This window comes from Podarcis melisellensis, assembly GCF_964234715.1.
Source record: "Podarcis melisellensis genome assembly, chromosome: 10".
NCBI lineage: Eukaryota > Metazoa > Chordata > Lepidosauria > Squamata > Lacertidae > Podarcis > Podarcis melisellensis.
In genome coordinates this window covers 58,402,748-58,420,503 of record NC_138542.1, presented here as the reverse complement: position 1 = coordinate 58,420,503, position 17,756 = coordinate 58,402,748, and the positions used below count along the sequence as shown (strand labels likewise).

Genomic DNA, 17,756 nt, shown 5'->3' with positions numbered 1-17,756 from the left:
GAATACATCCTAACGAGAAGCCTTATTATGATTAGGGATGGGAGAATCTGCCAATTTCAGTTTCTCTCAGTTTCTCGTTTTTCCGCTCGTAAGTTCAGGTCTCCAGATTTGCATTTTTTTTAAAAGTCCTCATGAAGATTCATCAACATTCTAATGGAACACATTTTGTATGCAATTTTGCCTCGGTATACACTTTTACAAAGCAAGTTTCCATAATATGCCTTTTTTATATTATTTTTACTAATAAGTGCATTTTATGCACACTCCAGTATATGGCTACAGTATTCATGGCTGGAGAAATGCACTGCAACATTTGCAAAAGTGTGACTTTCAAAGGATGGTTCATGTATTGTTTCAGAAGGCGTTGATTAGGTAGGTTTGGCTTTAAATGCAAAATGAAATTAATTTCTCCACCGTCCCTACGTATGATAGCAAGTTACTTCATCTATGTGTGACATTGTTGCTATTCAAGAGAGGTCAGATCCCATAATTGCAGAAGTGGAGTACAAAAGCATTAAGCATGAATGAAGCACTGGGGCAGTCAAAATGTTTAACCTGTGTGCCACATCCAAAATCCTTGTATGATGGAGAGCCACAGTCATGCCACGTCTTCTTCCACATTCCCCCCTTTTCTGTCTCACCTGAGGATTCCTGCTGTCCAGGGTACAACATGCTGTGAGGTCTATGTGCCCCCACTGTATGCTGACGATGTAATCAGTATGGCACCACTGCCTACTCATAATTAATTCTGACCCTGCCTTGGTTTTCAAATTAACTGCAAATTGGAACTGGCAGGTTCAGCCCATGCCTAGGCAGATGGTGACATCCACCTCTTCTCATTAATCTCCCAGCTTTGTTCGGTTAGTCAGAGGCATGCTGCCCACTGAAAATGAAAGTTGAGCTTTCGGCTATCATGGCTTTGATTGCTAGCAACTATTAATGTATCTGTCCCTCTTTATGTATTAACTTAACCTTTTGTCTCCCACTGTCACATCTGCCTCCTTCATAGGAACATAGGAAGCTGCCTCATACTGAGTCAGACCAAAGGTCCACCTAACTCAGTACTGTGTGTGCTCACTGGCAGCGGGTTTCCAGGGTCTCAGGTAGACCTACTTGGAGATGCCAGGGATTGAACCCAGAACTCTCTGTATGGAAGACAGAACCTGTACCATTAAGTTATGATTTCTTCATCTAGCTTCAGCCTATCAGCCCACTAGCCTGCCTTTTCTAGGCAAGGATGTTCTGGAGAGCAAACCTCTCTCCAGAGGCTTGAATGAAGTAGGACTTGGGAGGTAAATATGCCTCATTAACAAGAAGAAAGTTACTCTGAATTAAGCCACCTGTTTATTTGAGCCAGACAAGGACATCCAATATGGTACTCTTTAGATGGTGTGGAATTCTAAATTAGAATTCTAAAGCCAAATCTATCAAATTTATACTTTCTTAATCAATATGCTAACCGAATCTTGCAGTTTTTAAACATGCATATATTGGGAGAAAGTGTGCATTAAAAATGAATATATTAGTGAAAATAAAATATAAAATGCATGATATTAGTGGAGATTGTTTACAAAAATGTCTACGTTAATCAAACTGCATATAAAAATGTGTTTTAAGGAGAATTTTCCATTAAAATGCTGGTGAATTTTCATGATGATTGTAAAAATTGCTGCAAAATGTGGAGAGCTAAATAAGTCTCTTTTATCTGTACTGCATTACTTTTTCGTATTTAAATTATTTTTATTTTATTGTATTGTTTTGTGTGACTTACCTCAGCTGAAAAAGATTTTAAAAAGAAAGAGGTAACTAAACTTAAGACTAGACTAGAAAATTAAGACTAGAAAATTGAGAAATGGAAAGAACTGAGCATTAGCACTCTTGCTGAGAGGTGAAGACACTCTGCAACTTGCTACTCTCCTCAGGAAAAAAAACTTGCATTTTAGCAGTATCTAGAGACTGCAGGTTTTAAAAATATAAATTCTTAAATCAAAATTTTAATTAATGCTGATGGTCAAAACATATTATCTGGATGCAGATCTTCGTAAAGAAATCAGCGCTCCTTCTTAGCAAATTTGTTTAGGGTACCAACATTAATATGAAAAAAGAGATTTTTCTATTTGGAAAATGTTAATATATGAGATAGTTTGCGGGTGCTTTGTACCAAATTCTACAAATGGTGAATAAATACAGATTCCTAGATCCTAGTATAAAATTAGGAAAAGACCATGCATGCAAACCATGCATTAGGGTCGATAAATGTACACACATATAACAAAAGAAGGTATTCAAAGCGTCATAGAACCTTACTTAGTTTTTGCACTTGGTCTTTCTCCTTTCTCTCTCTTCATTCTCATGCCCAGGCGATGAAGAATTAGTTCAAGAGGTGCTGTTTGATGCTGTAGTAACAGCACCCATGGAAGCCTACTGGACAACATTAGCACTCAACCTGTCTGAGTAAGTGCATGCTCCATAATTTAAGGCAGGTTTTGCCACATCTAAATATGTTCTTGCTGAATCCAGACTAGACTACTTTAATGGGCTCTATGTGGGGCCTAATATTAATACTAATACTAATATTAATATTACCATCTTATACCCCACCTATCTGACTGGGTTGCCCCAGCCACCCTGGGCAGTTTCCAGCATAATAAAAGCACAGCAAAACATCAAACATTAGAAACTTCCCAATACAGGGCTGCCTTCAGATGTCTTCAGAAAATTATGTAGTTATTTATCTGTTTGACATTTGATGGGAGAACATTCCACAGGGCGGGTGCCGCAACTGAGAAGGCCCTCTGCCTGGTTCTCTGTGACTTCACTTCTTGCAGTGAGGAAACTGCCAGCAGGCCTTTGGAGCTGGACCTCAGTAAACAGGCTGAATGATGGGGGTGGAGAGTTAGCCTTTCCTTATAGGGAATGATTTCTTACAGAAAAAAAATATGAAGGTTGCAGTTCCGCAGGCCAACAATAGAATCCCATCACCCTCTGTAACACTGGAAAGTGGTGATGGTGGTGACATGTGTGCGGTTATCGCATAGGAACATTGGAAACTGCCTTATGCTGAGTCAGATGAGTCCATCCAGCACAGTATTGTCTGCACTAACTGGCAGCTACACTTCAGGCCTTCAGAGAACAGCCTTTCCCAGCTCTTCCTGGAGATGCTGGGAACTGAACCTAGGGTCTTTTGTATGCAAAGCCTGTATTCTATGCCCCACTAACCTCAGGTTGTTTGGTGCAAAGTATATTGAACTGGTTCTGCAAAAACCTAATGCTATATATCTTTGTCTCTCTCTTTCTGTGCAACTGCATCCAACAGTGAGGCTGAAGGAGGGGTGGATATGGCCTTTATGGGGACTCGGGCTGGTCTTATGAGGAGTGCTCTCTATGTTGGAACTGAAAAACTTTCTAACAGGTGAGTCCTCCGGATGCATATCTCAGAGACATTCCTCCTCCATTGCCCCTCAGTATAGCTTAGGACGACTGAAATCAGAATGAATGTACTTGGAGTGATCATTCAGCAAATGCACAGGAAGTATAATAACCATTCCTTTCCTCTCAACAACTCCTCCTGTCATTGTCAAATCCTGCTACTTAATCTTTTGCAAATATTGAACTCCAAAGGATATCAATTTACAAACTGATAAAAGTTTCCTTATATTGACTTACCACATGGCTTTTGCGGTTGATTTCAGGATGCATAAAACCAGCAAACATGATGTACATTGATCTAGAGAGTCTAGCAGCAGATGGTTGCGATCTCCCTGGAAAAATTAGGAGCCAACCTAAAACCCAGTCACTACTTTGCTGCGTGTTTGTTGATTTTACTTATTACAAAACCAGTCTCAGGAATCCTTGCCTTCCCCTTCAGACTAATCTGAGATCACTTTTGAAATGTGTAAATGTCCCCCAAATGTCAGGCTTCATTTTGATTCAGGGCTGACTATTGCTTGGCCTCAGAGCCTGTTTCAAACATTAGGACTCCTTCTCATCCCCCTCTGTAGTGCGCAGGAAATTGTGTGGGCTGACAAACACACTTGTCTTGATCCAACCAATGGTTGGGCTTTCACATCCCTACCTAGGGCTACTCTAGATGTTCTTTTTATTGCATATTCATGTTTATTTGTGCTGATGTTGCTATCAGTTATACACAATTCCACTTTTAATACTGTTTGAAGTTTCCATTGTTTTGGGGGGGTCAATACTGCTTCATTCCCAGTCAGTGCATATCCTGTAACATCCTGCTGAAACCTCATAACTTTTCAAACCACAAATGTTCTGGGGAGTTGTTGTCCCACTTTTGTTGTGCTATAGCCCCTCAATTAAAAGAAAGCAGAATAAATCTAATGCACTGTTGTTGCAGAATACACCCACAATAAAACATCAGACAGGTGGGTCCCCCTAATGCGAGGAATGAGAACAAGTGAGAGCCACACTTGTGGCTCCTTCCTCAATCCAAAGCCAAGGCTATGTTAGACTAGCCATTTCAGAGTGCCAGGATGAGTGTACCTCTGTTCAGAGCAGCACTTTATATGTTAATCTTTGCTCTACACAGTGGATACCTTCTGTCATCTCACAGACAAAAATAAAGACACTCTGTATAACATCCTGCTTTGCCATCCAAAAGTCAGTGCTTAAAGGCCTTTTCACATTTTTCACATTGTTGAAGGTGGTCCTCCAACTTCTGTCTTTATTTAGTCTGCAGTAGCAGATATATGTGTGGGTGTGGGAGATATACTTGCCTGTTGTTGTTATATTTCTATCCTACTATCCCGGGCAGCATAAGAGGTTGCTCCCTTATTTACCCTAGAAATAACCCTGTAAAGTTAGCTGTGAAGTGTAAACCCCTGTGAAGGGAGATTCACTGATAGTCTGGTGTACTGTGTCCAGTTTAGTAGATGGTCAGGCCGATAGTTTGGTGTACTGTGTCCTGTTTAGCCCGGAGAGTGGAAGAATTAGGGGAGACAGGATAGATACTCTCTTCAAATATCTGAAGGACTGTCACGTGGAAGATGGAGCAGGCTTGTTCTCTGTTGCTTCAGAGGGCAGGACTAAAACTAATAGGTAGATGCTGGAAATTGCAGGGAAGCAAGATATATGACTTTGGAACAAATTGTGTCATGTAGCAGTGGACTGTTCTTCACTGGGGGTGTTCAAGCAGAGGTTGACTGGCCATCTGTCAGTGTCTCTGTACTTGCATCAGGGCTGGCCTAAGACATTTTGGCACCTGAGAGGAACCTCAAAATGGCACACACACCTTGGCCAGGGAAAAAGGGGTGAGTGAAGATCTACACCAGGAACAAGGGGGGAAGTAAATCAACATTAGCAGACTTTTGAAGTGGGAATCAAAGGCAATCATGGGAGGAAAAGGGGTCTGCTCTGAATTATACTGGGTGGGTGCAGAACCCAGAAGACCCAGAGGACATCCCCCAATGTTTCCTTCCTAGGGGTGGGAGGAGACCAGCAGAGCCTCCTATTCGCTGAGAGGCCACTGTAGAGGTGGCGTGGGAGTGCTGCTGAGGAGGCATCAGATCTGGCCTCCAAGGATTGTGCTGCAGCTATTGTTGCTACTGCTGCTGCAGTGGCAGGTGATACGTTCCTTGGAGACCCCTGTGGGTCCTTCTGCCCGAGGTTGTTGCCTTATAGGTGGCTGGCTCTGACTTGCATCTTCCATTTCAGAACCTTCACAGAGCAGGGGTTCGGCTACATGGCCTCCAAGATCCCAGCTAACACTATTATAATATGGTGACTGGTCCAGGGCTACCCATTTCATAGTTTCATAGCTGGAGAGGGATGTGAACCTGGATTTTCCTTCTCCTACAATGTATCCTGCTTAACAGTTCAAAAATACAGTTGTCATCAACACCCTGTAGTTTACAAGACACATTGCTGTCCGTGCTCATTTACATGCAGGCGTGCTTAGAGTCAAGATGCCTCTGTCTCCACATCTAGATACACTGGGAAAGATGCTAACGCTTGAAGAATTGCAATGCTGCCCGCTAACAAATACTTTTAAAGGCCACTCTGAAAGGCAACAAGGGCAGTGATTTGGCAGCAGAAAATAGGTATTATACCTGGTGAATAGGGACCACGGGAGCACTTGACTCTGAGAACAAGGGAAACTGAGTCTTTGTGTCCAAGAGCATGTCTTCCAGGCATGCTTTATTTTCAGCATCAGTCTTTCCCCCCCAAATAATGTTTTGCCAAAGGCCACAAGGAAATAATTGGCAACCTATTGGTTCAAATCGCCAGCCTTGTTCCCTTAGTGAAAGGATGCACAATGTAGCCTCTCGGTGTGTTCTTGCTACATCCATTGTCTGAAGTAACACTACCTTCCTGAGCTAACATGTGACACCTGCTGCTGCTATGATACTCTCATAACCAGATCCCTTCCACTTGCTTGTGGCAATATCTGTTAGTACATGCATGGTGCAGTTGTTAGTAACCGGATGCCTCGGGTAACAGATATTGCTACAGCTGCTCTCACATGAAATGACCAGACATCCTGGCTGGGACAGGAGATGTCCCTCTTTGCAGTGCCTTTACTCTTCTAAATTTATGCACGTGGAATTTAGTGGCCTTGCTCAATATCCTGATACATTTTTTAAAAAAATCAGAAGAAAGAACCTGCTAAGGAGGCACATATGTGGCAGCAGTGCACATCTCTATGAGCAAAAATTACAACACTTGGGACTTTTCAGTTTAGAGAAAAGGCGAGTAAGAGGCAACATGATGGAAGCATATAAAATTATGCATGTTTCAGAGAAAATGGACAGAGAACAATTTTTCTCCCTCTCATAACACTAGAAATCAAAGCCATCCATTGAAGCTGAATGTGGGACGACACAGCACATAGTTAACCTATAGAATTCAATCCCACTGGAGGTGGGCAGTGATGGCTAGCAAGGTGGATAGCTTGAAATGAGGGTTAGACTTTATTTAGACATATTCATGGAGGATAAGGCTATAAATGGTAATTAGCCAGGATGGCTATGCTCTGCCTACATGGTCCGTGGCAGTATGCTTCTGAAAACTAATTCCTGGAACCCACAGGAGGAAAGTGCTGTTACACTAAGGTCCTGCTTCTAGGCATCTGTTAGGCCACTATGAGAGCAGGAAGCTGGTCTAGATGGGCTATTGGGCTAGCAGGGTGATTAATTATGTTGTTATCTCTCTAGGGCATGTATATGTGTAGATGAATGGAACCTGAATAAGCAGTGTGCTTGCCACTCAGAATGCAACTGCATGGAGAGTACTCCATTGTGGCAATCGGTTTGCATTTATGTATTTGCCAGGTGGATAAAAGGAGTTTCCACTGCTCCCATTTCAATGACTTGCTTTTGGGCAATGGTTACCAATGGTGCGGCAAAAAATCTACACATCTACACTACAAGAATTTACAAACGTCTTGTACATGAGCATGCTCTGCAAGCAGCACTTGATGCAACCTCCATGCTTTGGTTTTGTCTCTGTGTGTCAGGCTTAACTCCAATTCAGCCCTGTTGAACTGAAAAACAACTAATCATCTTGTCTGCATTCTTACCCTTTACACATTGCACGTGAACAACCCGGCTGTTTTGGTGTGGACAACAGCTCCATCTGGTGGGGCAAAAGTATTACAATTTGGACTTTCAGCCCAAGGGGCTTAGATTCTGGTAGACTGAGGTCTAGTACCACATGAGATATATGCAGTGGTTGGTTTTATTTTATTTTATTTTTGCTAGGTTTACCATTTTACAAAAAAGCTTTACTTTCAGTCGTCTAATCCGCTTGCTTGGGCTGTTGCTGGATGGGCACAATCTAAATTCAGAAATAAGAACTACTGCACCAGCAGTAGGCAGAGAACAACGGACCCCATCTAATAATGTGGAAACTCATGTGCATCCCATGTGTCTCCTATATGCAGCAGACTCTAGCCAAATTTCAGCCTGCCCTGCACCACATTGCATCCCAGTGTGTACAACTGCCTACATGCTGGTTTGGTTTTTTAGATTAGGGAAATTTGCTGTGTTGATGGTCCTCAGATAGAAATAGCTATCGTACTGCAAAATTCTGGATAATCCCACTCAGTGGTTTCATGTAGAAGTGAACCTTGAACCTTGGTGAACTCTGCACTAAAGGCTGCACAGGACCAAACAATATTCCCCCAACACTACCCTCTGAAAATAATCATCCAAGTAGGACTGGAACCATCGCAAGTAGAGCTGCCCACTCTGAACTCAGTCAGCTACTCCAGAAGAATACCATGGTCTATGGTATGAAAAGCCTCTGAGAATTCAAAGAGAATTAACGGGGACACACTCTCCCTGCCTCTCCCTACAGAGGTCATGCAGGTCATCCAAGAGAGCCTGGTTCTATCCTGCAGCCACTCAAGGACCTTGCCCAAGAAGAGGAAATTACTGTCTGGTAGTAATTACTTAGGTTTTCTGAATCCAGGAAGGGTTTCCTAAGACTTACCACTGCTTCCTTGTAGCAGGCAGGGACCACTTTCTCTCAAGGAGGCATTAATCATCTCCCTAGCCCAGCCAGTTGTCCCTTCCTGTTACTTTTTATTCTCCATGAGGGGCAAGAATATAGGTGGTGTCCCACACCAAACCAAGCACTTTGTCCACAGCCTTATTAACTCATCCAACACAGCAGGACTGGACAGTGTTTTGGACTCCTCTTGGGACTCATCTAATAGTCGAGTCAAGGGTCCAGCAGATATAAGCAATTTTATCTTTAAAATACGTTGCACATGAGTCACAGGGAGGCACTCTTGATACTACCACCTCCTTTGGGCCAAAGTTTAATGTGCCCCACACTACCTAGTAAGATATTTGCTAATGTGATGTTTAATAAGGATCCATTGTATAATCTGATCCCGCATGGAAAAGCAAAGTGAGTATTACAGAATCATTAATATCCTATTTCTGTTCGTTCTGGAAACAGGTTACACTCAAAGAAATATCAGGTGCTTGGTGCTGTGAATTGCAAGACTGAAACTGTATTAGTTTTGTCCTATTAAGCATGTTCTTCTAAGGCTCCCAAGTTGGTGCAATAATCAATGTACTTGTCAAGCCTGAGTTAATTGCACCATCTGAGATGATGTTCCATGTAGGCCATCCAATCTTGCGGTGTGTGTGCGTGTACTCCCAAAAGATCAAAACTCAGTAATATAACACACACTTTGCATTCAGAAGGTCCCAGGTTTATTCTTTGGCATCACCACTTTTTTAAAAAAAGGGATCTGATAACAGGCGATGAGAAAGACCTCTTCCATGAAATACTGTTTCCTGATTGCAGCTGAAGCCCTTCTCAGGGTTCCCTACTTTCAGAAGCTAGGTGGGTTGGCAGTCAGAGACAGGACCTTTTCCATTGTGTCATTAATATGGAATGCCGTCCTCAAATATACATGCTTAGCATTCAAGTCTTTATCTTTTCAAGGGCTTACAAACAAACAAATCACTGTCAGTATTTTGTAAGAGAGATTTAAGTGCATACTGGAGATTTAGGTTTGTGCAATTAAAGTGTTCTGATGCAATGGTGCAACAAATCTACTTTTTAATAAAATTACTTTTTTGCAATGAGGAAAATGCACTGAAGTGTGTGGGATAAATGAAATATCAATGGAAATATATAGAATGACAATGGAGACAAATCAGAATGAATTCAAAATGAATGCCAATTGTCATTATGACCTCCTCATAACAAATGCTCAATAATGACTGGACATAGTTTAACCTTTGTGTAAGCTTTGTGCAAGCAAATCAGGATGAATGCTCAATAAACAGGTCATCTGGAGGAACCCTCAGACAGCCAGAGGTACAAATAATTGGAACTTCAATGCATATAATAAACATTAGTATCCTGGATACCCAACAGCTTTTGCAACTCAGTATTTGATAAAAGAGTTTCTGCTATATGTTCACACATCAGCATTTTACTGAAGCAAAATGTTTTGGACATTTTGTTCCGATCTCCTTTCTTGATTGCTTTGTGTGCTTTTAAAATAGCAAAGGGCTCTTTATGGGGAAAATGTGAAAATAAACCTTTTTACACAGCCAAAGACCTGCCTGAGAGCTTAACGTGTCCCTCTCTAAATCTCCCCAGGTAGGCACAATTTATATGTCCTAAAGTGTTTGCATAGTGTAGCTGTGAGCTGTAAAAGAATAGCTCTGTCCCTCTCTGCAGTGGTTCTGTAATGGGTGATAAAGTCACACTTGTAGCAGTGTACAGTATACAGTTCGTTTTAAAAAAATGCTTCAGGGTCCTTTAAAGGAAGACATGACATACATTGTCGATGTGGTTTGTTTCACCCTGTAGCTGCTGCTTTTAGAGTTGCGGTGGCTCATTAGGCATGCTGTTTCTGGGGGTGGAAGGGGAGGCAGTGTGGTGAAAACAGTAACAGAAGATGAATAGGAGCTAGTGTAGCATAAAAGGCTAACAGGGCAGTCGTATGCATGTTTACCCAGAAATAGCCACATGTTGTTTAAGGGAGGCTTATTCCCAGGTAACTGTGCATAGGGCAAATGCATTAGGAACATAGGAAGCTGCCTTATACCGAGTCAGACTGGCAGGGTTTCCAGTCGGGACATTCCCACATCTACCTGGAGATGCCAGGGATTGAACCTGGGACCTTGTGCTTGCAGAGCCAATGCTCTACCACTGAGCTGGGTCCATTACCCTTAAGAGACTAAACCGTGAAAGTGGAAATCACTGTTTCAGTTCATCATCTGCAATATCACACCTCATGTTAGTCGAATGGACCCAAGGAACAGCTAAAGGGAGAGGACAGCAATGGGCCTCCTACCATATGTAAAGGTTTGTAGGGAAGTGGCTCCACTGAACAGAGTCGTCAGCTAACCCTGTGAATTAGAGCCCATATGTAGGGTATTTTAAAAACAATTTGAGGATTAAGAGAGGTGGGAAGATCAGCCAACAGAATAAGAAAAATGGAAGCATGCAGGATGTTTGAGTGGACAGAACAGAGGAAAATATAATAAGGGTTCCCCATATCCCTGTGATTATGGTCAGTAGGAGATACAGCACTGGGTAGCGGGCAAGTCATATGTGAAGAAGAGCATATGGATGTTTGCAGGCCATCTCCTCTTATGACCCTCTATCTGGTTGCTCTCTTGCCAAGCCATCTGAGCAGGTGGTGCTGTTGCTTAATGCCAGGTTGGTACATAATAAGACTATGTTCATTCATGGTTTGATCAAGGATGAGGGAGCCAACCAGGCATGTATTGCTGAGATTTGGGTGAATAAACTGGGTGTAGTTCTTCTGACCCTGTTGTGCCCATTGCAGCATAGCCAAAATTATATTCCAGTTAGTGAGTTTGGAAGGCATATACTGTCTCATTGGGAATCTTCGTTTGAAAGGTGCTAGTAATTTGCCCACTGCTATGTTCTCACATGGCACAAAGCATTGGGGAGAGTATTGGTAAACTTATTATACAGGCTGTGCACAAGGCAACCTTGTTTCTCACATTGGTGGTTCAGCATTGAAGCAAATAATAAAATCTGAGGACTACATTGATTATTTTGAAGGAGGCCAGTGACACTGTGTCCTGGAAGTGTTGAGAGCAACCTTTAACAACACATTTTGCAAAGATATTGACTGAAAGTTGCCATTAAATCTGGCCACTTGATGAAGTGGGGGTAAAGGTCGCTTGTAAACACTGGCAGGTGCACTTGGGGTCTCAGTGACCCTAAAGGTTGGATTGGTGAGTTTTGCACAAAATAATAGGAATGGGTGTGGGGGGGGGAATAGTTTTGCATTATTTTAAAAACAACAACCCCTCCTCTCCTTCAGGTTTGTAAAGGGTTTTTTAATCTGTAGAATTCTATTGACCTCAATGCAATTTGTGGTAATGTAAAGGGATGTGAGTGATTTGTTTATTATCAATTAAAATGAATGGGCCTAAATTAGACATGTTTTGTAGTTTCAATTGCTTGCACAAAATGAAGAGGACAGGTCCTAGGCTAAGCTCACCTGTAGGTATAACAAGTAACTAATAACTTTTAACAGCATTTTGCAGGGTCATTTTGACTCCTGTGTATTTCCTAAAGTGCATGGTTTCTCTGTTTCCTTGGTGATTCCAGTTGTGGGTAGCATTGATTCCAAAAACTGTAAGAGTAAAAACATTTATTTTGTCACTAAATTAAAGGAGGAAGGGCTCTGAAACAGCACATGACAATTCACATTCTGTCTTCCTTCAGTACTACCTGGAATGTGGAGTTGTTGAAGACTGATACAGAAGTTTAGTTCACTTTCTTCACTGTTGCCAACATTTGTTTGACCCCACTTGTCAAAGGACACACACACACACACACACACATGGCTGCTGCCCTTGTCTGCATTGCTCACTAACCCCACCTATCCCCTTGCCAACTCTCAACCCCACTCACTCACTTGGACCCTGGGCTTCCTTGGCCCTGTTGTGCATGCATGCAAACAAACAAGGAAGCTGGCAGGTGGGTAGTGGTGGTGGCAGCAATGACAGGGAGGATATAGGAAGGCCCACTTGCGTCACCTACCTGTCCTCTTGCTTGCTTGCTTGCTCTGCCAGTCTTCTTGCTTGTGCTGCTGGCCTGCTGGTTTTTATTTGGTTAAAAACAGCTGCATTTGATGCAGTTTAATGGGCTGTGGAAGATGAGAACTGGATAAAATTTAAAAAATTATGTTCATAATGCTTTGAAGAACATTCTGAAGTACAATAGTAGGCCTTGCAGATGAGGAAAAAAAGAGATGCTTTGCTTTTCTTCCTCCAGGAAGTTCTTGACCCGTGAAGATAAGGAGAGCATCTTCACCATGGACCACTTCCCACTTTGGTACCGCCGAGCAGCTGAGCATCCTCCAGGAAGCTTCATTTATAGCATTCCTTTTGAAGACCCTTCAGGTAACTCTGCGTAATTCATGTGTTGTAATACAATTGAAGCCAAATCAGTCAGTAGGCAGCTTCTTAGCTCAAGTGAATGAGTAGAAAATTAGGATATTTTCAACCCTTGCTTTAGCCCACAAACAGAAAAACAGCAAGCACACACTGGAGGCACTGTCCTTTTGTTTTTGTAACCATTCAAACATCTTTTAATTGGCCATTGTTACCAATGGGATTTACTCCTAGAGCACACAAGGTTGGATCCAAAGTTAATAGTGTATATAAGTATTCAGTTCTACCTCTCTTTTTTGTGGTCACCTGGAAGACCTGGAACTTGAAATGTTGTTTTAAAATAACTGCTGAGATGGCCATAAAACACAGGAAATCTTTTCTGAAATTTTTATTCCCTCTGTTAATGATGCTAAGGAATGAGTAAAAAAGTCTCAATGGCTTTTTAAAACTTTTCAGCGGTGTATACTGAACCTGTGATGGGTACCACAGTGGTAAGCCCCACACCCAACTCATATATGTTTATCTGAAAGCGTACATAGGGCCTATATATATACAATTATATGTCTCTTTGGTCCAATTCATATAACCAGAAAGTTTGAAAAAAAAGTGCACTAACTCTATGCAGACCTTCAAAGGAATCTGCATAAATCAAATGCAGGGATACTTCTAGTTGTGAAATTCTGAGTGGTGTGGGAAGCAGCAGGAACAGTTACTGACAGAGCAAGGAGTCTCAGGTTCTGAGGAAGGAGTATGGGACAAGCCAGGGAGTGGTCCAGTCGGTTCTCAGCGGTAGGTGCAGGTTCTGAAGAAGAAGGCCTCAACTGGGTTCAGCAAGGGAAACGTCTTCACAGAGCTATTGCATCAGTAAGTATCATGCCCCACCTCTGCCTGGAGCTCAGAAGGGCCCTTATCCAAAGCATATGTTAGTGCTTACCCCCTACTGAGTAGGACTAAGAGGGAGGTGGCCTTGGCTGCCGAAGGGTACCGTGCCTCTGGTGATGGTGTTTTGGCATGTACAGTCGTACCTTGGTTCTTGAACAGAATTTGTTCCAGAAGTCCGTTCGACTTCCAAAACGTTTGAAAACCAAGGTGTGGCTTCCAATTGGTTGCAGTAGCTTCCTGCACTCAAGCGGAAGCCCTGTCAGACGTCTGGCTTCTGAAAAATGTTTGAAAACCTGAAGGTTTTTGGTGTTTGGGAGCCAAAACGTACAAGCACCAAGGTCTGTCTTACAGAGTGTGTTGCCTCCTTGTGGTTCCAGTCTTGTCAGGCTCAGGGTGCAGGAGCATAGGTGGCTCCTGACAGGACTACATAAAGTCCCCCCCCCTCCTTTGTTCATTATTTGAATGCCTTCAGGATGCTACTGTCTTGGGACAATTGAAGGCATCTCAAAGAGAGGGGCAAGAGAGGATAACTTAAAGGCAAAGCTGGAGTTTAGGTATTTGTGAAGGATTTATAGCCTTGTGCAAACAAAGGATGTTGTGTGGACTTGAATAAGGATGTTTACAAAAGTGAACACCTTTGTTGCTTCCTCATAAGTAGGTCAGGCAGGGTGAGGCCCCGCTTGATGTCGCCCACTAACAGATTGTGAATAAGGACTGCATGACCCAACCCTTAAACACCCTTCTCCTCCTCCAGCACTGGCCATCTTTTCCTGCCCAAGCCCAACACAAACCTTACCTGGGTGGAAGGACAGGCAACAGTGGCAGAGGTGGTAGCATGGACACTCCAAGCATCCATTTGTCACACAGACAATGGAGTAGAACAGGCATCCCCAAACTCAGCCCTCCAGATGTTTTGGGACTACAACTCCCATCATCCCTAGCTAACAGGGCTAGTGGTCAGGGATGATGGGAATTGTAGTCCCAGAACATCTGGAGGGCAGAGTTTGGGGTGCCTGGACTAGAACTACGCTTCCAGACACCCCTCATGGGCAAATGACAATGTTCACATCAGTTTCCACCCCACTTCTCCTGTAAAGTTTATGGGCCCAAGGATGGGCAGGGAAGGTGGCGGCAGTGGAGTGCTTTGTGTACATTAATCTGGCATAAGGATTGAGTTCTTTTTGCAGCTCATGCATCTCTAGCACTGTCTTGTTGATGGGAGACTGACACGTTGCTGCCCCTTAACCCCCATATATTCTAATGTCCTGCCAGCACAGGGATCTACATTTGTAGGTTTCAACAGTGCAACCTGCAACAAAAACAAGGAAGAGCAGATTGCGCTTAGGATGTTGATGAATGTTCTGTTATATGTACTGAGGTCTCAGAGCAGAGACACCCTTGGAACTCATGAAGGTTGGACACCAAAAAGGTGGAGCAGTCAGCACTATCCTACCCTCATGAGAACACTTGTATGCATGTCAGACAGGTGGTCAGACCTATTAATCATTGCAATAATTTGAATAGCTGTCAGCATGTTGCAGAGATGAGATGAGGTTATTACTTTGTTTTGATGAGAATGGGGCTTTCATTATTTTGCTCACAAGCTGGGTGGTGTACATTTCATCTCACTTGCTAAATGAAGGCTGTGTTGGTCATCATCAAATCTCACCCTTTTGCCGCAGTGGTGTAGTGATGCAGGATTCGCTCACCATGAAAAATGACATACAGAAGGGTACTTTAAGGCAGCCAAAATTAGCCCAGTGCAGAAGAGCTCTGAGGGAAATTTGTGCCATATGCTTTCATTAATCACACAGCAGGTGAGTCAAAATTACACTAAGGTAATGGAAGGATACAAGGGGGACTCTCAGCTTTGTGAAGAGGAACTACACATGCCAGTGTATCAATCAGTTACCAATTTGACATGTGTTTGCTCCAAGGTTATACATGGGAAGTTGCCAGCAGAAAGCCTCTTCTCTTCCCTTTCTCCTTCTGGGTCTGGTTATCACTGAATGAAAACACCTGTAGTTGGAGGGGCATATTCATCAGCCAATGCTTTTTCTGACTTCAGGGTTCACTGTTTCAGTGCAAAGTAAAGTTTCAGAAAGTGTTCTCATGGAATCACTTCTGTGGAGGGCGGGGAGGAATAGATGATGTCAATGAACAGCAATGACAACTACCACAAAAGAATGGGGGGAATCTATGTGGTCTGGAAACCGTTATGTACTTTTGCTCAACCCTCTTCTGCATTCAGGCACTGTCATCACAATGCACAATGCTTTAGCTGCAAAGCTTTTTTTGGCATTGTAGTGGGAGGGTGGGTGGGTAGAGAAGACAGCAGTTGAGCAAAGAAAACAAGACTGGGAAAAAGAATGTGAACCAGGATGTGAATGTGGAATGGAGATAAAGAAGCTCAGCCCTTCCCTCCTTCCTTGTTTTCCCCTTTGCGCTTCCTAGATCTGTCAGCTATCCTTTATAGAACTGCTGCAATTAGTAAAGCTCTGCTCTGGAAACCTTGGGGCAGAAATACTAATAAACAATAGCAGGCTAGACAAAGGTTTGCTTGTTTCCTTGTTTTTAAAATATTATTTCCTGTTGACCCAGCCCAGTTCCTCTCAGGCTCCACCCTTGATCTGTCAGGCTCTTCTAGCCCCTGATCATAATCAGGTTCCACTGATTAGCTGTATTAATGTTGTATAATGGGCATACTAATGATGTCAGCTTTCACTCTATGTGTTGCAAGTCCTAGCCTGGCTCTTTCGCTAGCATTTCCAGACTGGTAATTTTTAAATCAAACATTTGCCAATTCTGTTTACCCCAGCTATGCTTTAAGAGAAGGAATATATAACCATAATGGGAGGAGGCACTTTTCTTCCCACCACACACTCCATATGATACAAAAAATTAATGTTCCCTTGTTCTAATGTGTTATTTTGGGTAGCTCTTTTGCAAGGGACCAGGACCTGGAAATGAAGGTTTCCTCATGAACAATGTTTGCACTTGGGCCTCCTCTCTCTATTTTTCCTTCAACTTCTATGCCTTTTATCTCTGCAGTTTCATCTGTTCCCTTCCCTAAGGGCTTATCCACACTTACCTTTACTCCACTCTTTCCAGGAAGCCTTATTATCTGGCCACCAGAAGCCTTGCTTTGGCTTTTGTGGCTCTTGCGCCTTTAAAGTGGCTAAACTGTGGGCCTCAAGATGTTGTTAGACCACAACTCCCATCATCCCTGACTATTGGTTATGTTGCCTGGGGCTTATTGGAGTTGAAGTCCAACATAGGTTCTTTACACCCTGCTTTAGCAGTTGCTGACCTCATGTTTTCTTACTACCTGACATTCTCAAAGCCCTTATAAGATCTCAGGTGTTGCCATAGTGTAGTTAAATCCCCACAGCACCTGGTATCTGTTTTCAGCATTGCTGCTACCTCAAACCTAATTAGTTTTTAGCTTAAACTTTGCCACAGAAAAAGTACTTCAGGGTAACAGCTTTGATTTCCTTGAAATGGCAATAAACGACAGAGGCTCTGCTCACATTTTCTGTAGTGGAATTGAGGGACAAACCAGATATATTTATTTGCTTGCTGGTTTCATTATAAAGCTGAATATAATGGGGAAGTGGAACAAAATCTGCCCACTTCCCCATACTTTGCTACTTGAACACTTTTCATCAGCTGGCTTGCTTCTGAGGTAAGTTAGGACAGGGGAGGGGAACCTCAGACCTGAGGCACATGCAATCCTTGTGACATCTCCGTCTGGCTCTTGTTTGAACCCCCTCTTCCTAGGCTGCACCTTTCATTGCCCCCTGTCTTTTTGCCTGTCTGGAATGTGCCCTTGAATCCTTATAATGTCTCTGGCCTGTCCGGATGGAGGATACAGAAAGGTGTGTGAGTGTGTATTGAAATTAACTTACATTGCAGACATAAAATTTACATTGGTTTCTTCTAGCTCTTTTGCCTCTTACCCTTGCCCACCACTGGCATGTAGCCCTCAGAATGTTGTCCACA

The 17,756-nt window shown here is 42.8% G+C and overlaps 1 protein-coding gene and 1 long non-coding RNA gene across 5 annotated transcripts in view; one reads left to right on the top strand and one right to left on the bottom strand.

The window, feature by feature from the left end:
• Positions 1–17,756, top strand: part of CACNA2D4 (calcium voltage-gated channel auxiliary subunit alpha2delta 4) — a 162,658-nt gene that overhangs the window by 60,884 nt on the left and 84,018 nt on the right. Inside the window, exons 23-25 of the mRNA XM_081926839.1 lie at positions 2,361–2,454; positions 3,317–3,412; positions 12,754–12,881. Of these exons, the coding sequence (XP_081782965.1) occupies positions 2,361–2,454; positions 3,317–3,412; positions 12,754–12,881 (318 nt within the window). The remainder of the gene's footprint in view (positions 1–2,360; positions 2,455–3,316; positions 3,413–12,753; positions 12,882–17,756) is intronic.
• LOC309378874 overlaps positions 1–17,756 on the bottom strand; it is a 33,794-nt gene that overhangs the window by 5,908 nt on the left and 10,130 nt on the right. For 2 of the 4 annotated variants that reach the window (XR_014172233.1, XR_014172234.1), the window contains exons 2-3: positions 12,520–12,625; positions 3,667–3,761 (exon numbers count right to left, since the gene is read on the bottom strand). This is a non-coding gene — a long non-coding RNA (uncharacterized lncRNA). Of the gene's footprint in view, positions 1–3,666; positions 3,762–10,617; positions 12,110–12,519; positions 12,626–17,756 lie in introns of those variants that run through there. The other 2 variants (XR_014172236.1, XR_014172235.1) reach the window with 2 other exon arrangements.